Raw genomic sequence first — 26,185 nt, 5'->3', positions numbered from 1 at the left:
GGCAAAGGACTAGGATTTTGTATACATTTCCCCTGGCCATGCAGTAAGAACATATCTAATAAAGTGTGGGGTAAGAAAAAAAAATCTGTATATGTGCTTAATGAAAAGACAAAATACCTTTGTGCTTAAAATAGCCTATTCTTTACTGTTTTTTCCATTTCTTCTGATGTACGAACTATTGTTCCAGGCCCCGTCACCACATGGCAAGACCACAGCTCTCATAACGAAGTGCTGTGCTGTGATCAATGACATTTAGCACGAGAGCTAATGTCCCTCTCAGAACTCACCTCTAGCATTCGATTAGCCAGAAATTAGCCCTAGAAGAGCAGCCACAAGGCGAGAGCAGCAGCTGATGGATCACTACAGAGCGGGAGCAAATAGCCTGCATTCCCACCGCAGCTCTCCCCGTCTCTTTGCCGAGCACACTGCGATCCAGACAGACGTGCAGAGCAGATGTAGCTGCTGTGCTGAAGGCAAAGGGCACCTGGCATTTCACCAGGTTTTCTCCCATGGAGAGGCATAACATATAGARCATACAGTTATTTTTCTTGCAGTCAGGCTTTCCTGGCTGAAGAATGGATATGAGGCTCCTGCAGAATTAGCAGGTGGTGAAGTGACYAGAGGAGGAAGGACAGACTCACCTTCCATCTTAGTTACTTCAATCCAAAGGTGCATGCCCAGATGAACAGCCTACCCCCACCAGGAATTATTTAGAAAATGTGTGGTGAAAATTGAGCCTCAAGTGTCACGTTCCTCTTATCTGCCTAGGATAAACTTCCAAAGAATAGAAGGGGAAAAACATGACGAGAAATCGTTAAATATTGACAACCATAAAATAAGCTTCTGGATCATTTTTTCCTGCTTGCTTTTTTGAAAGTGTTTTTGCAAAGGATGATTCTTTTATTAGAAGAAATTTTGGACCGAGAAAGGACGTAGTTGACCCTTGGCTTGCCCCTAGCTATACATTATTACTTCAGAACAGATGCTGTGGATCTGCTTAAAACTGCTCTTACATAAGCTTACTTTTTTGTTGGCTTTTCTTTTGTTCCATATGTAATATCCCTTATGAAAATGAAATAACAAAAAAGTAACGAGATTTAACAATTCTATTCTGTTACCCCCCAAAATCTGCAAGATTTGGAAGAATGGATCTGTAACATATTAAAAATTATGTATTGCAAATTCATACTATAGATCAACAAAGAGCTCATTTAGATCAGACCAAGGAGGGAAAGTACAATCATCTATTCCGRACTATTACTTAAGTTAGACCACATGACCTTTCTGGACCAAACATACCATTAAAATCCCCGACCGCAGTTGAGCAAGATGATTATTTTCCCACTTTAAATTCCTGTTATATTAGACTCCTGGTTGTGCAGAGGCATCTCGTTTTGACTGCAAGTTTTGTTCTGCATCCCAAAAGCTTCCTCATAAAAGAGCCACCCCAAGATGATTTGAGGGCTTTCCTGTGAATTATCCAAGAACGTCTCATCTGTCCTCATCAATATTCATGAGCAAGACATCAATATTCAAGTCAATGTTCAGTCTCGGGTGCAGAGCCAGCCGGCAAGGCAGGCAGCAGAGCCCGGGGAGGCTTCACACGGGGGTCGTGACTGCAGCGACCACGAGGGCTACAGCAGGAGCCCGAGCACCCAGGGCGCCCACAGAAGCCTAGTTCCAGACGTCAGCCTCCACTTGAGCTAGACACACACACACACACACACACACACACACACACACACACACACACACACACACACACACACACTTCCATCGAAATGGAAAATTAGCAGTGCTTTTCTTACTCAAGTTACAAGAAACCTGCTTTAAGCAGCACCTTGAAAACTTCTCTACAGTTGACTTCCATGTAGCAGAATCTCAGCTTGTCAAATTTATTAGAAGCCTTGGCAAAAATTCGTTCAACTGACTTTCATTAATTAATGTGAAAGAGGGGAGAAGAAAAAAAAAATAAGAAAAAAAGGAATACCACCACACACACAAACCTTGAGTAGAGTTTAGACTAGACCTCCAGAGATGCCTTCCCACCTCAGTGACAGTGCAGTTCTACTGTGCCTTAGGTTTAACTATTCTACTATTTTTATAGCCATACAGTAATATCTGTTGATGCAGCTGTCCTTTTTGTGGGTTTTATTTAGATATTTATGTTTGCCTCCAGAGTATATCAAGTGAGTTAGAGATTTATTTCTAAACTCTGCTACCTTTCAAGCTTTAAGGTTAAAAATATAGTCTCTAATTTTGGACAGCTTTATGACATATTTTAGCCTTAAATTTAAGATGTTTAAGTTTAAGATGCTTCAAAACAAGTCTGAACTGTTTTCAAATTCCAGATGAAGGCATTTTGATAATTACTTTTTTTTTTTAAATATGTATTTTAGGTATAACCAATGCAGCTACAGAAATGAACAGAAACAAATACTACTGCAATAAATCCACAGCTCAAAAGCAGTCAAGCTCCTCTGCAGTGTAGAAACATGAGAACTCTTATGACAGGTGAATGACATTTTAAATGCACCTTAGCAATATTAAAACAATTTTATATTTGAGAATGAGGTAAGATGAAAAAGCCCACTGCTTTTAAAGCTATTTCTCACTGTACACAATCTTTCCTTTAATTCAAGGGCCTGAACTGGATCAAGTAAAGCACCTAATGCAAATAGTCTCATCAATATATTGAATGAATCACCAGCAGAATTTAAAATCTACATAAACAATCCTCATTTGTACGTGTAGCTTTACAATATCTGCAGTCCATGTTTCATACGACAAAGAAATATTTTAATTACTCTTACCTGAAGTGTTAATAATATGTAGAGAGCATATAAAAATAGACCAATTTTGTGCAAATCAAGTTTTTAGTTTATTGCATTTGTTTACAACTGGGGAGAGGGAGGTGGGTGTAGCTCAAACCTGAAACCATTAGACATAACCACACAGCTTTTTCCAAAGTTCAGATCTCTTATCGCACAGTGATCAATTCCATATATTCATCTTCTGTAGCTCTCTCTCAATTCCAGTTTTTTCAGTTTGTAAGTACCAACACTACTGAAAAAGTTCAAGTTCAAACACACCTACACAAACAGAGAAACTAGACAGAACAATGGAGATAAGGCTCCCCATTTTTTTTTTTTTTTTTTTTTAATATGAATTTGTTGAAGGAAACCAGGCACGGATAACTCTGGAACACACAATACCAAAAGCCACCGATGATGATCGTTGTGGGTTAAGTGTTTGCAAATGCCACAATGAAGCATTCACCCCTGTAGCTTTAACAATGAACATACAGATTTTATAATTCCTCAGCACTTTAAGTCATTTGTACTTTAATGACTTGAATCACCTTAGTGATTCTAAAACCGTACCCTATTAATCAGAATAAGCCTATAGATGAGCTACGTGCCACCACATCCTATTCAACTGTGTGCTTTACCTCACAACAGAAGGCCAGTCTCATAATGGTGAAAAAAACCCATGCACAACTGAACTGAGAGCAGGCAACAGCAGGGCACCTGGGCACAGCGTGGAGGTTCACTGCAGAGCATGACAGTCTGGTCACAACAGTCAGCGAACCAGTACTTACACACAGAACTTAAGGAAAACTGCGTTATCAGACTACATTTTTGCGTGAAGAGCAAACTTTTGGGGATATTCCTGATTTGGCAGTAAGCTCTGAAAAACATAACTCTTTAAGATGCATAACTCTGCACATTCAATTTCACATTAAACCACAAAATAAGCATTTGCTTTTCAACTACCTGTGAATTTAACTAAGCAAAACTCTAATTTTAAGATAAGCAAATGCATTTCCAATCTACAACTTCATGTAACATTAATAATAATAGGGCTTGTAAAAGAAATTTTCCCCAAACATACACACAATATATACTTCAGATAATGGACACAATGGACAAATTATTTTCATTCTCTACCAAATGTCTAAAGATCATGTGCAGTTTCTAATGCTGATGTTAAATTTACAAATTCCTGCTCTTCCAGTCCAGTTCTACCCGTACCAAGAAATAAACCTTCAGAAGTGCACATATAGTATGGACTGTGAACAGTGACAATTAGTGCTTGTTCCACATGGGTGTTGCTATAGGTCCCTGTGAAGCCCTTTCAACAGTCACAAATTCATCAGGGTTGTCAAAAGCTTCATAGTGGATTAGTAAATCTTGAATAGCACACTCCTCAATCTGGAAAAAGGAAAGAAAAAAACAACATACTTCAGTGCCACATCCACACTTGCACCAATAACACCATTATGAAATGGCTTTGGTTGCCCTGAATTTATCTGCTGCACCCTGATCAAAAAGAAGTAAACGAGGCCTCCTGCAGACAACTGGAAGCAACCTCATGCTCTCAGGCCCTGGATCTCACGGGGGACTGGAYCCATCCCAGAATCTGGTAGAAGGGCAATGCCATAGAGCACAAGCAATTCCAGACCTTTTTAGAGTGTGCTGATGATAACTGCCTAACACAGGTGAACAAGGAACTGATAAGAGGAGCTGCTCTGATGCTCACAAACACGGAAACACTGCTTGGGAATGTGAAGTTCAGAGACAGACTTGGGAATACAAAATCACAACTCTGGATTTAAAGATTTAAAGAAAACAGTGTGGCTTGTCTGGTGATCTGCTTTGAAGAATATGATGGGAGACAGCCATGCAGGGGAAAGGGGTCTCCAGGAAAGTTGGCTGATTTCATGGACACACCAGGTACATAAGTMGAGAAAAGAAAAACAAAACAAAAACAACCTACTACACTACAGAAAATGTGGGCCTACTACTGAGTGACAAAGGACATGGAAAAGGCTGAGGTACTTAATGTCTTCTTTGCCTCTGGCCATCAGAAATCCCAGGCAGGAACCACTGGGAAAGTCTGGAGCAAGCATGACTCATSCTTGGTGGAGAAGGATCAGGTTCAATGACACACAAACAAGCTGAACACACACAAGTCCACAGGACGTGACAGGATGCAGCCACGCATGCTGAAGGAGCTGGCCAACACCACTGCAAGGCCACCATCAGTGATCTTTGAACAGTCAGTGATCCAGGAAAGTTCCTGAGGACTGAAAGAAGGCAAATGTCTCCCTTGCACCCTGTCTCCAGAAGTGCAAGAAGGAATATGCAGGAAATKAGAAGCTTTTCCAAATATATGAAAGACAGGAAAGGTGACTAGGATTTGYGAAGTGAAAAAAGGAGTGCTTAACCAGCCTACTGACTTTCCACAACAAGATGACTGGCTTGGTGGATGAGGGAAGAGTGGTGGAGGTTAACTTGCTTTTATCATAGACTCATTATGGTTGGAAAAGATCTTTGAGATMGAGTCCAACTGTAAGTCCTTCAACACCATAGCTCCTTAGACTTGTCCCCAAGCGCCTCATCTACATGTTTCTTGAACACTACCAGGAACGTGACTTCCTTGGGCAGTCTGATCCAATGCTTGACTACTCTTTCCATTAGATTTTTTTCCTAACATCTAAACGGAACCTCAATATGCCTTTATATGACTTTCAACAGTGCCTCCCACTACAACTCCATGGAGAAGCTATGAAGTATGGGCTAGGAAAGTAGACTAGTGAGGTGGACTGATAATTAGCTGACTCACTAAGCTCAAGCAGCAGCACAAATACCAACAGAAGGCCAGTCATCAGTGTTTGACAGCGATACAAAACTAGAAGGAGTGGCTGATGCACCTGAGGGTTGCACTGCCATTCACAGGAACCTCAAGAGGCAGGAGAAATGCGTTGAGAGGAACCTCAGAGCTCAAAGTGCCAAGTGCWGCCCATGGGGAGGAATAACTCCAGGCACTCAGACAGGCTGGGTGCTGACCAGATGGAGAGCGACTTGGCACAGAAGACTGAAGTCCTGTAGTCCGGCTGGACCACAAGCTGAATGCAAAGCAGTAACGAGCCCAATGAAGATTATTAAAAGCTTGGATTATCTGACAGACTAGAAGACGCTGAAAGAGCTTGGATTTTTAGACTGCAGAGAAGTCTTGAGGGGGATCTCCTAAGCATGCATAAATGCTTGATGAGAGAAAATAAAGAAAACGGGACCGGTGGCTTTTCATAGGTCAGGACAAGAGGCAAAGAGCACAAACTGAAATAAAGTCAATTCCATAAAAAAAAAAAAAAAAAGACTTTAGTATGAGGTTGGTCAAACACTAGAGCAGGTTGTCCAGAAAGGTAGTGGAGTCTCCACSTTTGAAGATATTCAAAGCCCAACTAAATACAGGGCTGGAAAAAACTGTTATTGTTGATCCTGCTCTGAGCAAGAGAGTTGAGGCCAGATGATCACCAGAGGTCCCTTCTACATCAACTATTTTATGATTCCATTCAACATATTAATCATAAACTTAACAATCAATCTGATTTTAATACAGACCTTTACCTTACCAAAGAGCAATATACTATTATTGTTTCACACCATTATGCAAATGATATTAAGTATATCAACACAAAACTGATTCTAAGAAGTGATCTCTGAAACAGCCCCTGGAAACTTCTTGCACTGCATTTCAGCTGCAGCAGCCACGCACTTTACCTGGATCAAAGCCAAAGGCTTTTCCCTGCTCCTAATCAGAGCAGCTTCTTGCTGGAGCTCTTCCTCTACAATAGCTGCAAACATGACAGGTGCTATTCCTGGAGAGCTGGTYGGGGATGTTGCTAACCAAGGACTGCAAAAAAGTAAATTACATTATGAGGTAACACCAAGAAGGAGGTCAGCACAAGACACAAATTAAGATCCAGTGTGTAAACCAGTGTCAAACTTACTTATGACTCTCCAGCTGTGGAGAATCCAGGACATGGTTTTCCAGGCTTGAGCTACTTCTGGTTATACATCTGAAAAAACAAAAGTAAGAAGGAAGGAAAGTGAACGTTATTAAGTGTTCTGCTAGAACACGCTATGAATTAAAAACTCGCAGTAGCCCTTTACAAATTTATGGAGGGGCTTCTYCCAGGCAGTAGGCACAGTTTTTGAGGCTGAATTTCTCTGAGATATTAGGGGTGGAGGATACACACTGATGCTGATTTCTGACAAGAAGTACTTTCATGCTCAGCATTAACTTTTTTTTTTTCTAATATCTGAGCATTTGAACAAAGTTTTGGTTTTTAAGAAAGTTTTTTACACCTATAATAGCAAACTGATCTACGCAAGATAGGACACAACTATAAAATTCTTTGCAATTAACATGAAAAGAATATGTCTTCAAGATAAAAAAACATATCCAGGATTTCAAGCAAATGTTTTAGTTGAGGGTTATTCATTTGCTGCTCTAACAATAGTACTAACAAAGCGCAAGTCAGCTCTTTAATCTGAAACTGTCTGTATGCATCCTCAAAGGGATTCCCACATTCATAAGAACAGTGTAAAATTAGGAATAATGCAAGGAAAAAAAAATCCTCAAAAATACCAGCAAAAAGTTCTCAACAGCAAGACATTTCATTCTGTTGCAAAGTGCTAGCCTGTCTAGACCAGGAAGACACATTTGGTCTACTTAAGATTTGTTAGGAAAAAAACCCAGCCAATAGGAAGACTATTCTTATGCAATCCCTTACTTTGGCAATACTCTATTTCTAGAGTCCTAAAGGAATGTTAGGTCATATGATGAAATGCTAACAGAATTTTCTGAATTACTTATATAGAACTGTAAAAATAAATAAATCACATTTGCACTAATGGTTTTGGTATTTAAATAAATAAGTCTTCATTTCTTAAACTTTCTGGTAATCCTTTAAGTGGCCACAAAGCTCTGGATATGAGGAAAAAAGAATTACAGCAGGCTATCTAATAAGAGAATTCCAGTAACTGCTAGTTGTGTGCCTGGATTTTTCTCCCCCCAGACACAACTCCAAGGACAACAAGAACCATCATTCCCACTGCTAAGCAATGAGGGCAAGATTTCAAAAAATATGAAAAGGCCCATCCATCATCAAAAAATGACATCCAAACGAACTATGCCCAGCTTTTTGCAATAAAACATGCTTTTGACCACCAAACAGCCAACAACTCAGCATTTGTTTCATTTTTGTTCCGTAGCTACTTAAGAAAAGATACAGATGAATAAGTATACATATCTGCACCAACAGGTGCCAGGGAATAATAGTGGACCTTGGATCAGACCCAGCAGATTTACCTTCTACAAGGGTATATTGTTCCTGTTTTTACTGAAAAAGCACAGTTCATATGACTAAAAATGATCTTTTTCTTCTATTTGCTGTAATGCTAATCATATCAAACACTGTCAGGACACCCAGTGGGACAGTGCCCAGACTGGAAGCAGGTCTTCTCCAAAATGGAGACTTCTGGATACCCATCACTCCACAGCATTGCAAAAATGCTCACCCAAAGCAACAGCTCCAGCTCCATGAGGAGATGGTCAAGTCTGCACTACCACACTCTAGTTACTAGACTAACGTACTCATGAGTTGCATACTCATACAACTCTAGTTCTGATAGTTTGTCTTCACTGATATACAACGCTTTCCCTCCACCCATAGGTGTTTAAGAAACTAATAGTTTTGTTTGTTTCTTTGTTTTAGCTTTAGATAAGATAGCTTGTCAAGCACTATGTAATCTTTAGCTTAAAGAATAATTTAACACATAATAAAGTTAGTGTGAAATGAACTAGAAAAAGGGTGGCAATTATTGTTAAAATTATCTTCAAGTTAATGATGGTGCACGCAAAAACAATATTGAAATCAGAAAACACATTATAGGTGATACTAATTCAGCACAGGATAATTAGCAGTATGACTGTGGAATAAAGCTAAAGTAAGGGGAGTTCAAAAGTATAAAATAAGGTGGTGTGAAGTGAAGCTAATAACAACCATAACTCGAGCTTCTCAGCTGGAAGAGAAAGAGAAGAATCCTGGGTGCACTGATCATGACAGCAAATCAGATGCAAGTTGCTTGGGAAAAACTCAAAAAAACAGATTTGACTCAAAAAAATATATTGGGCAACTTGTTTCCACTTTAAACAATTACTTCTACCAACACATACCACAATGGACAAAATTCACTTTCAGAGTTTTCAGTTTTAGGCTCTTGGATTTAAAGGAGAATAACCTAAAGTTTACTCCAATCTAAGAAAAGGTGGCAAAAAGCCTTRCTGCTGCCTTCAGCTCACTAAGGGGAGGGTACGGAAAACAAGAAGCAAGAATCTTCCTGGATGTGCATAGAGACAGAACAAGGAACAAGCCCTGGAACAGGTTCACAGATAGGCTGGGCTATCTCCTTCCTTGGAAATACCTACAACTTGACTGGGTAAGGCTCTAATCTAGTTGCATCTGCTTCAAGCGGGAGGCTGAACTAGAGCACCACCAAAGGTCCCTTCTTATCTAAATTATTCCTGGATCTTGACAACAGGGGACAAGAAAATAAAAAAGATAATAGGATAATAAAAATAGGAAAGAAAGAAAGAGCCAACTTACTAAATGACCTTATTCTGGTGTCATCTTCCACCTGCTCTAATAATGCCTACAAGCCCATTTGACTGTAACCCCTCCCTGCCTGCCCCACTTGACATCTACTGCATCCTTCCCACTCCAAGTCCAAGGAGTTCACAGCACAACCACACAAACCATTTCAAAGTGCTTCACCAACCTCTGCCAGGACAGGAAAGTTTTTTCTCATGTAAGAGTGTTTTCTAAAAGCATAATTAACAGTTCCAGTGTCACAGCACACTCTAGTGACCAGTCAGGATAAACTTAACAAGTCACCTCTTTCAATTTAAGTGTAGCTTCTAAATGCAGTAAGCAATTCAGTTATTTGGAAGTTCTTYGTGCATATTTACATCTGTGTTTCTTGCTAGTAACACACTTAGCCCAGATACTAAATCAACTGCAGATATTGCAACACGCTAGATTCATTCCTCAGCTAGCGTCAAAAAATTCAAGAGAAATGGAACAGCAGGAAAAGGGAAGCTGGGATATTCAGAAAAATGGAAAAAGCCTCAAAAATATAGAGCTTGGAAGCCTTGAAAATTAAAGACTGATGTAGAGACACAAGTGGCTCTGCATGGAAACAAACTGGCTCAGTACTGAACCAGTCTGATTAACTCCGTTGGCTGAACTTGCCCTGACTCCTGCACAGCCACCGCGGTGCCTCAGCACTCGGCTCCCCAGTGATCCGGCAGGAATTGCTCATTTGAAGCCAGTTCAGGTCTAGTACCTCCCTGACCTAATGATTCCTTTGAAAGAAAGCACAAAGCCTGGTCTCCTGCAGAACCTTTGGATTTTGTTGTACTGTTTTGAGTCATGAACTATTAATTAGCTCAGTATGGGCCATGCCAGAACTAGGCCATTCCCATRTGAAGCCACAGATATGTTTCCACTAAGACTCCTCAGTGCTCCCTGGAGTAACATAGTGAAGACAACCCAGGCCGCCACAACGAAGTGAAGCCATGCCAGGYGCGCAGGACTAGCCTGGACTAGGAGCTCCACATGCACAGCTGCAGAGCCTGGCTCCCCAAGCCGGGCTGACCCTGCAAGCAGGGCAGTCACATCTCTCAGCCCAGCTTCTCAGCTAATTCGCCTTGAGCTGAGTCCAGATCTCATCTGTGTATTCACGACCCTGGTAATCAACGGAAACTTTCAGGGCTGCAAACAGMTGGAAGGTGATAATGTATGGAAGAGTATTTCTGCAACGACACACACAAATCACATCCAGAAACTACTGAAATATTATGCTTTATGAAAAGTGTCAGTTTAATTGCGGCAGACAAAGAAGGGAAAACAGGAACACAAGCCACGCAATTATCCTCAGTGGCCCATCAGTAAATCTGACATCAGAAGATCAGGATCCCTTACGCTCTGCAGCTACTCAGTTTCCTTCTCATAAAAAGCAGAGTGAARGCTGTGAATAATTAGTCTTCACCAAAACAGACCATGAATGCTGCAAGCAACATCAGCGCTTACTGTGATAGGAACTGAACAAAGAATAAAATTAACTCAACTCAAAAGTTGAGCTCCTAACTTTGAAATGTAAAGAGCCTAGATGACTGCCTCCTTCAACCAAGAGACAAAAACAGGCACCTTCTGGGACGAGAAATAGCTTGGAAGTGTCCTTCTTCCCCCCACTGACTATAGTCAACGTAGTCACCTAGGCTCCTGCTGCCTTAACACCTCATTTTCAGTCAGCTAGCTTAGGCRGCCTGGACGCAGCTCAAAGGATCAACTTCGAGAGATTTCCGACTGGCCAGATTGCACAGACTACACCGAAAGAAAAGCAGGTTTTGCAGAAACACTGTCCAGTTTCTACATAAAGTGAGCAACCAGAAGGGAGGCCCAGCAGAACTGTCTCTTCTTTACTATTTTCAGAGGGGGCAGGAGCAGGKGTTCTCACAGAAGACTGGGAGGTAATTGGTGTCAGGCCCCGTGCTTCCCAGCAGGGCCTGCAAACCCTTCCCAGCCTCCCAGGGCTTGGCAGCCAGCACTTGAGCCCAGCTCTGGCAGCCCAGCTGAGTAGCCCGGGGTCAGGCTGCTGCCAAGGGCCAGGCAGTCAGAAAGGGCTGTGAGAAACCCATGGGGGGGGGGGGGGGGGGGGGGGGGGGAGCGGGGGGCAGTCCCTTCTCTTTGATCAGAAGCTGCATTAAAGCTCAGCCCTCAATCTTAAGTCTTGCTCAAGCCACACTGCAGCCATACCTAGGCCCAGYCTTGTGGACCCCAAACCTGCCTGGACTCCCACATTTGACCTTGCCAGCCCACTTTGTCCCCAAGGGCTGGTGTGGCAACCCTTGGCAGGGACTCGCCCTGGTTGCCATCAGGGAGCCTGGGACCGCGTATTAGTGAGAATTTTTTTTTTGTTTTGTTTTTGTTTTTTTCACACATTATTGTGAGTCTTTAAAATTCACTAAAAATACTATACACAATTAAGAAAAGCTCTCACCTTGCAGGGTTGTGGTTTGGTGGATCCTCAGGTCCTTTATATCCAGCTCTTTTGACACCAGTACCTAGTGAATTACTCGCACATTTTTCTTCTTCCGTTACAAGATCACGGAATGACTTTGGCAAAKAAGAAGGTAATGAAGATGCCCTTATAGAAAACAAACAAAACAGAAGGCCATTCATTTTATACTTGCATTTTTTTTTTTCTAAAATTTCATTCTAGTCCACATTTCAGATATTGGTAAGGATCTTTTGACTTAAAAAATACAGTCTATGGTAGTTTTTGTCCMCTGCTAGTCCCCATCTACTAAAAGACATCACTTTGGGTCAAATGAGTAAGCACCAGGTAACTTCAGCTCTCTGAGGTTAAAGATGCATATTAACCTCACGTTAGAATCGGCAGGCATGGCTGTGAAATGGGACCTCTCTTCCAGAAGCTGAAGAAATGGCAGCCTAGGATGCACAGGATGAAACACTCTTGAAGGCACACTTTACTTCCCAATAGCAAGTACAGCAACTCCTGGTCACCTTAAGTTTTAATATTATTCCCATCCTGTCCATATGTTATACTGCTTCCACTCTTCTCTATAAAATAAATACATATAAGACTAGAAGAATAAATAGCACAGCATTTCATTACACAGAAAAAAGTTCTCCATCCATCTTGCTCCAGGTCTATCCTTTTAAAAAAGCATTTTATTTTCACAGATGTCCTGTCTCAGACAAGATGCATCTTCCCTGAAAGTATTAATCCTTGAAAAGTGGCCAGATAAATTGGGCAATGCTCTAATTCTTTGGCTGAATATATTCCAGCATGCCATCATGCAAGGCAAGGATACCCGAGTCTCTTTCCTGAGGATACTGAATTACTCCAACCAGCTGAAGGCTCTGTAATTCCCTTACTCCACAGGGAGATTTGTAAAACTGTCCAACAAGCTTCCTTTTCTTTTACTTGTATAACTTGCACTGCTACTGAACTAGAGGCTGTACATTATCATTCAAAAATAAAACACCAAGTACAAAAAACAGAGCAATTTAGAACAATAGCTACCCTCAAACATTTTGATCCAAACATTTTTCCTAAAAAGGATAATAAATTAAAAAAAGAAAATTACCAGTTTCTCCACTCTCCCATCAAGATATTTGATTTAGTTCTTCAGACATTTGTACCTAATTAACGTTACTAACCACAGCAGTCCCACTCATTTCAAAGAGCTATTTACAAAATATCAAACACACAAAATACATTTAAGAAAAACAGATCTGCTCAATAGTTACACAAAGAAATAACGTATCAATGTAAACCCTACTGATGTAAAGCAATTCGCCTGTGCCATGCTTACTGTCTATACAACTATGACAAGGAAGAGAGCATCTGAACTGAAGACTTCTAAACTACCCTTATTTACTAAACAAATTAGGACAAGCAAACATTACGAAATTCAAATTTTGCTTTGCAGGAGAGCTTTAAAATGCTGCAAGAAAACCATCCAAATACTCCACACAAAGCCTTATGCCAGACCACCAGGCCATGAGTTTCTCATATACTGCATGAGCAGCTCGAAAGGAGTGAAAAACAGAAGAGGAGTGTGCCAGTCTCAGAGGCTGGGGAGTCGTTCTGCACATCTGCTATTCCCACCGCCATCTGGCAAGTGCTTGGCCAGAACTTCACCAAGCTTTTACTGTCCCCTGTTGGCAGATGGTTCCCTTGGGATCCACTGTCAGAGGCTCCCACCCACTGCCATGGATTCTCCTGCTGTAATCACAGCCTGGTGCAACACACCACAAAACACCTCCGTCCTTGGCAGCTTGCGAGCCTGCCCAACACGGTGCCGACAGCCTAAAGTGTTTTTCACCAGTAGGATTCTTCCACTCAAAGTTTAAGCGCATCTTATCTCTTGTAGCACTAGCTTGCATTTCCACCTAAACACTAAGAAACTAAAGGCCTGAGCACTAAAACATACATTTTTGTATATACACTGTTAATTCTCAAGAGAGAAACTAACTGCCTTATTTCTTTGGTCTTGAAAGGCTCTCCTGAATAACATGAAAGATCAGAACAGGTTTGGAAAACAAACAGGTTCRTAACCGTCTCTTTTCTTGCTCTTACAGTACACTTTTACAGTATTCCCAGTGTGAATTTTACGAATGGTGGAAAGAGGAGGAAAAAAAGGATGTAGTGTAGCTTCAGCCCTCCCAAACCTCCCAAAACTGTAGGTTTCCTTTGGCAGAAAGGATAWAGTCTGTTCTAGGATATATTTTGTCTTTTTGTCAACCAAAAAAGAGCCGGAAGGTCCCACACCCTTCTGGCAAGTGCTCCTGCTGCATATCCAAGACGAGTATCTTATTTCACGGCAACACAAGTTCTATAGTTTTCAATATACTGCATGCATGGAAAGCTCAAACCATTGCCAGAAGCACTCTAGCAGTCCATTTTGAGTCTCCAGACTAGCACTCTGCAGATACAGTATTAGAGCAGAGGAATACTTATCATTCTACTTTATTTACAAAGTCAGTCTGGACGACTAGCCGAGGCAAACAATATATGGCTTGCCTAAGACAGCTTAAGGTTCATTTAGCAAATGCTCTTAGCCAACAACTAGATGTTAATTTGAAATATTCACATACTCCTCAGTTATTCTTTGCCTTAACTCTTGGGCCATGGCCATTTTCCAGATTAGCAGCCAGAGAAACTCTGCAAARGAACATTTAGAAGCACGTGTGACCACATGAACATTAAACTGGATTCTATCCCCCAAAAGTATAGACTGCCCTTTCCCTTAAGGTTGTTCATATAGCACAGTAGTGCCCTGATACTTCTAAAAATCTATTTAATTGGAGCATTAAGGCTCCAATTTCCAATTGCTTTTGTAAGCAATCAATAGCTTAAAATTGAAYTATACTCAACTAGTAGGGAGGGTAGGTGAATAGTATGAATTGTCAGCCTATTCAGATACCAAACTAAGGTATTTATGCTGTGTATTTTTAATGCCCTTTGGCAGAGCTGCTGTATTTCATGTGCTTAAGTCAACTTAGGGCAGATACTTGCTCTAAAGAGCCATTTATTTTAAATTGAAAAATAGCTACACAACATCCTGCAAAGCCTAATTCAGGCTTATATTTAAAAGTTGTATACGGAGATTAGAAAACTCACAGCTACATCCTCCTAGAGAGGAATCCTATCCTGGTCTTCCCTCAATTCCCAAGGTCTGAGGGAGACAAACATAAAAAAGTGCAGCTTTAAGAAGGTTAATATACCAACAGAGAGAACTGATGTTTTCAACGACTGGTTGAAACCACCCAGGCACCAAGTGCCCGGCCCAGCAATGACGAGCACTGGCTCCAGCACCGCCCGCTCTGGGGAAGAGTCCCTGGAGCCTCCAGAGCAAGCGGAGGCAGCCAAGCAGCCAGCACGTGCCCCAGCACTGCCCACCACAGCTGCCCTTGGCAYCAGCCAAGGGACACCCTTTCACCCTGCCCTGGGCTGGGCAGCACCGTAAGGATTGCTGGGCTTGCAACACACTCTGTGATGTGTGAAAAAGCAGTTTCACAGGTTAATTAGTGTGTGAATGGGCCCATGTGACTGTTGGTAAGGGAGTTGAGGGTCACTGCAGGTGTTCGGTTACCTGTTGTTTAGGCATAATTGTGACATTAGCAATAAGATTGAAAACAGTGGCTGGAATGTTTTTATTTAATAAGGAATAATACAACTCAGTATTCCTCAGGTTGGTCACCATCTTGATTCAGCTGGCAGGGTCTCTGTGCAAATTTTTAAACCAAATCTGTAGTTACTGGAGGTGCTATAAGGCCACTAAGCTAAATAATCAATTTGCTCCTTGACCTGCATTAGCTGGTGAACCCCACACAAAGGAAGCACCGTGCTCTGGGGAGCATTCCCGGTGATCCATGCTGAGCATTCTGAAATTCATCCGCTCATGAGAATTCAGTCAGACAAATCCTACAATGGGAAGAAACAGGTTTCTCCCATTCTAGACATACCAGTTACAGTTCAGCTGACAGAATGAGCTCCTTTGTAGTTAAGAACCGAGAGTCTACCAGTCTGTTTAAAAAAAGAAAAATAGTCCACTTTGCGCAAGGTGACTTAAGGATAACATTTGTCAGGGCTGGAGGGTGGAGGGAAAAGAAGGCAAGGGAAAAAGGGGAAGCAAGAGGCAGTAAGTTCCTGAATTTTGGTATTAAGTGTACATGGATGAAAGCAAATTGAGAAAATGCATGTTAAGCCCTACCTGTAGAGAACAAAAAAATTACTCTTTCCTTAGATTCACCTGAAATACATTGGATGTATTTTTAAAACGAGGTCTTCTTAGGCAGTTATTTTTATAAGTATCTGCTGTAATAGCAGCATAGATTAAGCTTAGAAACTGGACACTGGAAACATATCACCAATTCTTTTAGCTATAATCAAACCAAAAGTCTAGAGAGCAGATTTCTTAACCCTGCTCTCATCAACTCTTGGGGAAGCCCTTGCTATCACTATTTTTTTTTTTTTTTTTTATCAGTGCTTAAAGGCTGTATCCTACCACACTAGTTTGAATTCACCACACATTCATCCACTGCAATATTTATCACTCTGGAGCAGACTTAGGTGATCTCTGAAAKGCCCTATAAAATAGTAAAATCCTTTTTTAACCATAAAGCTGAATGTACAGTATGTAGCCATTGTCAAAAACTTGTACTTGTGCCTTAAGACTTGTGTCTTAAAGTAAAATACCAATACCAATTAAAAGTAAAATACCAAAATACCAATTTGTATACCAATAGACAAACAAGCTGTTACCAAAGAGAGTTCTTGAATGGGAAAAGACAAAGAACTGCCCTGTGTTCACCTCAAGTCAAGCTAAAGCACAYACTGTATTTGTGAAAAGCAGCACAGATCAGGACAGCATTCACTGATGTAACATTCACTGCTGTAAAGCTAGTTCTTTGAGCACATGATAAATCTATTATTCTATCAGATACAGCGATATCAACTTTGATATTTAAATTGCATATAATTGGCATTAAAAGCCAATTTAAACACATCTCCCACATACTTACCACAATAATTCTTGGTAGTAGCATCCATTACTCCCTCTAGCTAGTATCCTGTTTGTATCCAAACTTTGTTATCTACTTTTTGGTCCATAACTGCTCTGCTCCAAAAGTCATTTTGGTTTTCCTCCTCCAGCTGTTTTCACAGAGGAAAACAGCATTCATAAAGTTTTTTTTCAAAAGTTCTGAAACTTTGTCAGTAATAGATCATGTTCTACCATCTTCCTAAACTTCACTTTGATACTGTCCACAAATACCACACATACAGTCAAGGGCCAAAAAGGATGATCCTCTAACTCRTTGTAGCAAAGTTTTGAAGTGTTAAACTATAACCACTATATTTCCATCACCCCTTCACACATTTAAAGTACCAAACAGAGATACAAGTAACTCAACACAGTCTTCTGCAATGAGTGTAACCAAGGTTATATAAGAAAAATTTCTGACTCATTTTCTCAACGTGAAAATCCGCCCAAAACACAGAAGTGAATCACAACATACCATGCATTCCCTAGTTTTGCAACTTTTGTAGGTGTGGGTGGTGTGGTCATGACTGGAGCAGTCTCCCCGCTGCTAGTTACTGATCCATTATCTTTTGCTGCCAGGGCAATCATTTTCCTTTGCTTCTGGGAAAGTCTGATTCCATGAGAAGCCATTCTGCTGTGAATTGGTATTACAAAGACAGAAGGTGTAAGAAGAACAAACGTCCTTTAAATTATTCAAAAATTTAGCTTACTGGAGGGCTCCAGGGTTATATCCTGGCTCTCCTTTCTAGCAGTGTCACATTATACAATGTCATGTGTGTCACCTCCACAGTTCTCTTCCATGCCTCTCCATTTAAGAAATGCTAGGTTTAACACTCTGCCCCCGAAGACACACACCTCTTGTGCTGTATTTGAGGTACTTCTCCGAACTAGGGGTGCCCTAACTGAGAACAGATTGACAAGCATGTCAACATCTGGGTGCTGGGGAGGTCAGAGGATGTGAGCAAGAGCAGCACTTGAGCGTCAGTTACAGTGCTGGTCCACAAGCAGTTTCCTAAGAGTTAAATCTTTTTGGTTGGAAATAAGCAAATTCAACCAAGTAGACATATCCGTTTAAGCAGTCATTTCTAACATATTCTTAATGATGAAGATAGGCAGTTGGCAAAGCAGAGAAAAAGGGGTAAGTTCTRAATGCTCACAGAGAAACATCTTAACAAAGTAAACAAAACACTTCTAAAACAAAAAGTCAACTTTTCTCTTGCTTCTTTTAGACTCTGAATTGTCTGAACCACTAAGTAAATTCATAATAGCCTGGTCTATCACATTTTACTTTTATAGATGTTGGTTTTTACCAACCCTGAATTTGTCTTTGGCATGGTTCCGCATTTCTGCATATTTTCTTCAATTTCCATGATGGTTCTTAAATCCATCGCAGGAGGGCTGGCGGGGCTAAATGAAAAATAAAAAGTTACCTTACAAGGCACTCATTTTTACTTACATTCCACAGTTACAACCTTCACTGAAACCCTCCAAATCATACATATGATTGGTAACCAGATGTATAATTTATGTCCATTTCCTCAATTATGGCAAACCTCAAATAAAAGTTTTGTCAGAAGCATTCTATAAATATATACATATTTAAGATCACACTGCAAAAATACTTTCGAGGCATTTTGGAATGAAAAAATATGTGATTACTTTAAAGAGTCAGTTCAGGATACTTATTTAGTAGTTAACTGCCCATGCAAAGAATTAGAGGCATCAATCAGAGCTGTTTCAGAGGCTTAATTAGATCTTTCTTTGAAAAATAYGATTAACATTATTTTATATGCCAAGAAGATCCTTTGCAAAATTAGTAGTTTTGCAACTAAATGTTTTCACAGTTTGGGAAACTGTTTCTTATCTGTAAAAGACCTAGTTTTAAGCTTTCACAGAAATGTAAGCGAATTACATCTAGGTATTTGTAAACTTTTGAAGACACTTGCGAATTAGGCAGTGTTAGAGTCAGACTTCAGCACAAACAGACATTGAAACCTGCTTCATAAACAGCACTGGCTGTTCATTTATCTGCCTGCCTCTGCCTTCACAAAACCAGCTGTCATAGGCTGACTGTTATATTAACACAGGGGAGCTGACCCCGAACTCAGTATTCACTTCTGCTCAACACTGGAGCATTAACTCTGGAATATTAACCCTTAAAATAGTTTACATGACACTGCTGCAGCTTTTCCTTGACATGTCAGTAGTACCAGAGCCTGAAAAATCCCCTTTGGCCAAATGAGATAGTTCAGAGATAAGATTTACGTTTTACAACTGCTAACCTGTATTCACAAAGCCCATTAGCCACAAACCAGCAAGGGCTGGGAAAACTCAAGTAGATTATTGCTCTATCCTTAACGTCTCCTTTCTGGATTCTGTATAGGTAACTGTCAGAGACAGAACACCAGGCAAGGCTAGTACAGTATGCTTAATCTTATGCATGCAGATACTGCCAAAAGTAAGAATCAACAATTCATTTATTACTGTATCAGTTAAAGCTGAGGTGTTGCTTTTTTAAAGAGACCATTTAAGCCAAAAGATATAGCTTAAAATGCCAAAATACAATGGTACTTCTAATGGCTTCAGCTACACTATTCTCTAAAACAATGTTTTTGMCTAATTTTCAGAATGCTGAAAATATTTTATATAGGGTTAACCATACATTTATGTATCTATCATTTTATTTTCCAAACAAAATTAAGAAAATCCATCAGTTTTCTTAGACTGCTGTAGTCTGCTGACATTTTTAGTTTGGCAAAGTTCATAGTACCTGATACACAACCAGCTTGAATAGCAGTTAGCATTTTACTCTGAACAGACAATTATAGGCATACAGTACCAAATAAAGAACACTTTGCAAGTAAAATAATGATTACTATAACTATTACTCCACCTGAAACTAGTAGCAACCCAATTGGGAGAGCTTGCTGAGCTGGTTTTGGTGCTGGGAATGGACTGTGGAACAGACTGTGCCACTGCTGGTGATCCCTYGCACGACTTCCCATCTTTGATCGGYTTTGAGGCTTTAATACCCTGATTACCTGGTTTGTCCTTCATCTAAAAAAATAAAAACCACAATACCTGTTGCACAAGTATTCTTACATTTTTTCTTTTTCTTTTTTTTTTTTTTTTTACTTGAAGGATGTTGCAAGCAATTTGAGTGACATGTGAAACATTTTGAAGAATACATTAGAAATAGACAGTAACTTAGTTAATCCACTAATGCTTAGTCTGCATTATTTATTTATACTTTTTTGTTGTTGTTGTTCTGTACTACCCAAGTGCAAATCTGCTTCTTGGTAAATGAAAACTGACTCCAAGATGTGCATTTTCAAAGCTATAACAAGTATGTACGTAGAACTGTTCAACTACAATAGCCCCAAAACATTAGTTTTTTTTCTAGAGATTGTTTTTTTCTTCTGAAGTTCAGATCTGCTTTATATTTTAAGTGAAGAAATGAGTAAAGACTTCACAAATTTGATATTCTGCACTCAGATTTTAAGCMTTATAACATATAAAAATTAAAATACTACAGGAGTAAACCACCATCAGATGACTTAATAGGAATTACTTATTTTTATTTATTCTATCAGATAAACAACATGTAYTTAAAACAAGACCTCTATTCCCTTTTAAGGGCAACTTCTTCTCAAAACACACTCCCAACTGCAAATCTTTCTTTTTATGGATTAGATAAATACAAACAGTATCAATCAGTGAAGAAGGAAGAATGTAAGTTACTAGGAAGAAAGGATGCCAACCTCAGGCCTCTCTGCATGAAATCCTTTTGTGAAGTCAGGGGACTGCAAGTCTCTTGGGCTACTCAAGCCTGCATAGCTGCCTTCAGAGTCGGACGTTAAGAGTTCTGGAAGCGACTCCACAGAATTTGTTTTATCCAGCTTTACTGAGCCTAAGAAATAAGAGCAAATGATAATCATATGATGAAAGCAGACCTAAAAAATGCGAAGAAAAAATATTCTAAATATAGAATAGTCAAAAGATGTAACCAGTCTAGTACAACTATAAGCAATCTTTACAATTTAAAGTATTTTGGCAGACTAACACTACTCCTATCTTCCCCTCTTTACCTTAGAGAACTTAAAAGAGAAACTAWTCTGTTGAAAATAGATGTTTTACTGTATTTCAAATAAAAAGTGACTTATTTTTCATATTCTAGGAAAAAAATTATAAAAATACATTAGAAACACAGAGGACAACTTTTGATAGAAAACATGTTTTTTTAAAGAATATGAGCTTTGGGCACAATCTTAGGATGACAACCTTCTTTTTGAACAAAACAGAACTTTATAGAATTCAACTGAGTCAATCATTTCACGGATTCAATTATCAGAAAGAAAAGAACATTGCAAGATTTGCTTATTAAACTACAGAAATTTATTGGTTTTACCTATTAAACTTGATGCTGTATTTTTATATCTGAATGGAACCTCTTTTGCACTGACCTGTAGAGGCTGGACTCTGAATGATATCTGACAGGTTATACCCTCCAGAGCTGTCAGATCGTTTCCGTGGCTTCTTCTTGGCCTTGTTTTTTGCTCTTTTGAAAAGGGCTTCCCTATTAACAAAAGATAAATTACAGCACTCAGGAAATAAAGACTCAGAATTATCAGCATCAACCTCAAGTTTTTCAGACAGCTGCTGCAATTAAACTTCAAACAGCAAGACCTACTCCCAGTAGCTACTCCCAGTAGCTSCTTGGTCTTGGTCTGATATTACCACTACATTGGCACAACTCTGTAGTAAACTCTTAGAAAAGTAATCTAGGAGGAAGACAACAATTCTTCTCCACCTGGATGTGCTCCACGGCACGAATGCTGAGACAGCACATGATAAAGCGACTGCCTGAGCTGGCACTGCTACCTAGGTCAGGTTAAACCAGCTACTTTTCGGAGCAACTGACAGAAAGCAAAATTGCTGCTCTTTCCCCAAGACAAATACTGAAGCTATAAAGACTTCAGAGCAAGTAAAAGTCATACTACCAAAATGTTACTTTTTCCTATACTTATTAGGAAAGTGAAATCAAATAAAAGGTGTCTTTGATCTTGGCAAAACCACTAGAGCTTGCGAAGAGCTTTATAATGGAGAATTATACCATTCTCTACTGAAAAAAAGAAATCTGTTCAATAAGTTTATTCTAGGTACACTGCAAGCCAACTCTTACATCAATATTGTAACATTTTTTTTTTTTTTTTTAAATCCTTATACTCCCCTATCCACAGGGTAGATTAGGCTTGCAGCTTTATTCAAAATAGCATCTCAGTTCCCTTACCCACTAGCCCTTCTCTGGATCAGTTTAGTTAGTATGAACTTTCTTGATGCAAGTAGTCAGAACAGCATACAATGTTCCAGAGGACATTACACTGACATTCTRTTTTGCTACCTCTGTCAAGAATATGCTGCCAACTCATTCTATCAATTTAATTTTCCATATTTGTGATAACGTCACAGCCAAGTTTTCTAGTTAAAAAAACGAAAAAGCATATTTATTGTTAGAAAGCAGTTAGAGAAGAGACGTATCATATTAGCCTGGCAAGACTTTAAATATTTTGTCACATCCATGTCTATACAAAAAGGTCTTGAAAAGCAGAATATCATACATCTATAAACTGACCAAGGTCAAATTAACCAAATTATCTGTAAATTACAGTTGGTTTGATCATGTTTCCTAATATTCCTAAAATACAGGTAGCTTGTTTTGTTATTCTCCAGTGAGCCACTAMCTGCTTCAAAGCGGTACATTGAGAATTCCTTTTTCAGAACTATTTTACAGGAAAAATCTGTTAGACTCAGARGTGTAAATTATCGACATTCTCCAAACAGATCTGCAGTACATTAAACTCTCTATTTTCACTTCACTTGGTCTTTCTCAATTCAGAAAAGCTCAAAGAACTGTGCAGCTGATCTCCACGTATGCAGGTGCTCTCTCAYACGCATTAGGCTCAGACATTACTGTGAATACTCCTTTTGCCACCTTTGCTCATACATTTTCTTATTGATTGAAAGCATCCCATTGCACGTCTGCAACATTCTGTAATATTAAAGAGGGCAGAAAGTAGTCCAAAACCTCCATCCCTTTTGTTTTTTCATGCTTCAACTTTGAAACCAGTAGTCAGGCAATACCCAAAGTGCCTGAACACCATACACAGGTCTCCTAGTTAAAGATATAACAAAAGGAATTAAAAGGGAACGAGGGAATTAAACAATAAATCTTACTGAGAATTTTGTTCTGTGTTCATTTCATCCTTTAAAAAGACAAAGTTCTCTCCATCTTCAGGGTCCAAAGAACTTATGTCGGGTCCATCTGGATATGGAGTAATTACTCTCCTGACCATAGCTGGAATCTGTAATCATAAAAACTGTTACTGTATTTCTCTTAAGTTGTATGTTAGCAGATATATAATCTCTTGCACAATGACCAAAAAATCACAGTAATTTATCTCCTAAAAACCCAGTAATGAATAACAAAGTGTTTATAAACATAAGTAACATCTTTAAGAAAATCAAAACTTTAAATGACAGACTCAATGCACATAGTTTTCAAATGCCAGTGACTCCTGACAGAACAAGGCTTTGGAGTTATGCAAAGTCTTTTACTCCTGCACACTGGATTATGATGCACCTTGGTTCTCCTCTTACACCCAAGGCTTCAACTTTCAAACCGTTTTCCTATCTATTTTTTCCTATTTGTCCACACTGCATTTTCACTAGACAAAGTCTCATTTGCTTGTGTCTGCTTTCTGCTAGCTAATAACAAATGCCACTTTCAATAAACCTTTTTTAACCAAAAAAAAAATAGAGAATATTAGTACCTTTAAAATCTGTAAGTAAAATATTTAAAGGACACAATACTATTGTGCCAGTGGCTAACATACGAAAGGAGATACCAAGTCCATGACAATAACAGGAACAGCAAACCTTAATTTACCTTGCAAAATTAATTGCAGGGCCTTAATTTGCCCTGCATTCAGTCTAACAACAGGCACTGCATGTATGTATCTCTTCTTATTTTAAACTTAGTCATCTTACACTCACTGTACAACTTACCATTTTCCTGTAATAAACTGAAAGGTCCTTTACAACTTCATCACTTAGGACATCCAGAGTTCTAAGAAAGTAATGCAAATTTAGTTTACCATACTTATAAATAAACAAAACCAAATTTCTCTCGACAAACATTAATCAAASGATTCCTAGATACATTCCAAATAAAATTTATCCATGGTGGCCACAGATTCATTTTTTTATATTTATGACAAATAAATACTGTAATGACCAAGCTTTACTAAAGAGGTCTAGCTTTTGTGAAAGGCTCTCTTTGCATAAAGGTGAAAGGACTAAGTTTTAATCTAATAGGCTTGAGACAGGTCAAAAGTAGAACAAAGTGTAATGATAAGGGGTCAATCTCTTCTCCAGAATAAACTATACACAGAAATTGCAACCAGAGAAGGTTCAGGTTAGATATTACACAGAATTTCTACACAGAAAGAGTAGTGGAGCCTTGGAACAGGCTGCCCAGGAAAAAGGTGGAGTCACCGTCCCTGGCAGTGTTCAAGACATGTGTCGATGAGGCACTTGGGGACAGGGTTTAGCAGGCAGGGCGGTGAGGGGTTCACGGTTGGACTGGATGATCCTCAAGGTCTTTTCCAACAATAATGATACTATGATCAACTAAGCACAAATTCCAGTATGTGTGATAAAAGCAGAGCAGTGATATGACARTCTAGAAGTGTTGTCATCTTTAACATCTTACTAAACCAGAAACATCTTTAAGAACCTCTATAAGTAAACCAAAAATATGACAAAAAGCCTAGGATAAACAGAGTGGAACATCAAGAGCTGATTTTTTTTTTTTCCTTGTTTTAAGTCTTTGCCAGAAAAGATGAGGGAAGATCGCCCCGAGAAGATGATAGATACTCCAGCAGCAACTTGAGGCCTTATCTGGGCTTTTCCTTTTCTTTATCAAAAATCTCCACTTTCCTAGAAGCCTAGCCGAACATCGGTTAAGCAAGCACTAGAGTCTTTTTTGTTTTAACTGCCTATAGCAAGGTCAAAAAAGAGATGATCAAAAGTCAGGCTCATCCTCTTTAGAAAATGCACTAGCTAAAATAGGCCTACTTATTTTGAACAAACTTAGGACTAATCTCAAATGCCACAAAACTCAAGAAAAATTTCTCCCCTTAATTCAGGCTGCAACACAGTCTTGTACTATATCACTGATAAAATGTTCAGAATGAAACCAGTTAATTGCTCCCTTTTTCGTATAAGCGAGCTTCCTTTCAAGTTAGCAGCATTTAGTTGTATTTCAACACTTACTTGCCCCTGTAAGTTCCCCAACCATTTTGTTTTTTGCAAGACATGAATTTAACAGCTTGTGCACAACATGCATCTGCATCCCTCCTTACCTGGCCTCAAGCAAAGCAGCCATGTTGAGTCCTATGAACTGCAAGCAGGACAGCTTGAGCTGCTCAGCATTATACATTGCTGAGAACTCCAGCAGCTCCGCGGCATTCTTCAGTGTCACTGCAAACAGCAGGCACAATTAATTAAACTAGACAGCATGCTGTAGTCTCACTTAGMAGTTTAAAGGCTCGTACTGAGTATCACCAGGTTATTAAAGTATACCAGGAAAAAACATACTCTTTTCTTACCCTACAGAAAATGCTARCACTCAGAAAGTTATAACCTACAGCAAGCGCCACGTAAAACTTGGCAGCAGCCTGAATGCAATAGCTGCTTCAGAGATAGAAATGTCCTACCTACAAATAGACAGTTTCAATATATCACAACTGAGGGCGGTTGGGGAGAAGAGGTGAAAAATCCTATGATATTTTAAAAGCAAGGATTTAAAATTTATTGAAAAAAAGACAGATACTGGCAAAAGTAAAAGTTAGYTTTGCCTCAAGCCCCGCTTCCGTCTGCTTCCAAGACAGTGAGATGGAAGAGAAAAAAACCATCAGGAAAGGAAAATTGCACTAACCTAGAATATCATCCACACTAAATAGGCAGTTCATTACAGTTGCACAATGAACAGCAAAAGGAAACCAGAGGAAATGAATATGAGCAACTAATTCTCTAGTGAAATACAYAGCAGGAAAGAAAAAAAACAAACACACGAGCACTAACATTTACAACATAAGTGTGTATATCTTTAAACCATTATCACATAATGGGAGAA

At 39.5% G+C, this 26,185-nt stretch overlaps 1 protein-coding gene across 4 annotated transcripts in view; it reads right to left on the bottom strand.

Moving 5' to 3' along the window:
- Positions 1 to 2,991: 2,991 nt before the first annotated feature.
- Positions 2,992 to 26,185, bottom strand: part of IBTK (inhibitor of Bruton tyrosine kinase) — a 47,438-nt gene continuing 24,244 nt past the window's right edge. For 2 of the 4 annotated variants that reach the window (XM_026038417.1, XM_026038418.1), the window contains exons 18-29: positions 25,413 to 25,530; positions 24,055 to 24,115; positions 23,224 to 23,351; positions 21,453 to 21,565; positions 20,751 to 20,899; positions 19,883 to 20,046; positions 18,304 to 18,396; positions 17,465 to 17,623; positions 11,913 to 12,059; positions 6,797 to 6,865; positions 6,567 to 6,699; positions 2,992 to 4,214 (exon numbers count right to left, since the gene is read on the bottom strand). In XM_026038417.1, the coding sequence (XP_025894202.1) occupies positions 4,089 to 4,214; positions 6,567 to 6,699; positions 6,797 to 6,865; positions 11,913 to 12,059; positions 17,465 to 17,623; positions 18,304 to 18,396; positions 19,883 to 20,046; positions 20,751 to 20,899; positions 21,453 to 21,565; positions 23,224 to 23,351; positions 24,055 to 24,115; positions 25,413 to 25,530 (1,460 nt within the window). In that variant the 3' untranslated portion in view covers positions 2,992 to 4,088. Of the gene's footprint in view, positions 4,215 to 6,566; positions 6,700 to 6,796; positions 6,866 to 11,912; positions 12,060 to 12,461; positions 12,497 to 17,464; positions 17,624 to 18,303; positions 18,397 to 19,882; positions 20,047 to 20,750; positions 20,900 to 21,452; positions 21,566 to 23,223; positions 23,352 to 24,054; positions 24,116 to 25,412; positions 25,531 to 26,185 lie in introns of those variants that run through there. The other 2 variants (XM_026038419.1, XM_026038420.1) reach the window with 2 other exon arrangements.

This window comes from Nothoprocta perdicaria, unplaced genomic scaffold (genome assembly GCF_003342845.1).
Source record: "Nothoprocta perdicaria isolate Ctin4 unplaced genomic scaffold, notPer1 scaffold_21, whole genome shotgun sequence".
Lineage (NCBI taxonomy): Eukaryota > Metazoa > Chordata > Aves > Tinamiformes > Tinamidae > Nothoprocta > Nothoprocta perdicaria.
The sequence above is the reverse complement of the archived record's forward strand: the minus strand, read 5'-3'. Positions and strand labels throughout refer to the sequence as shown.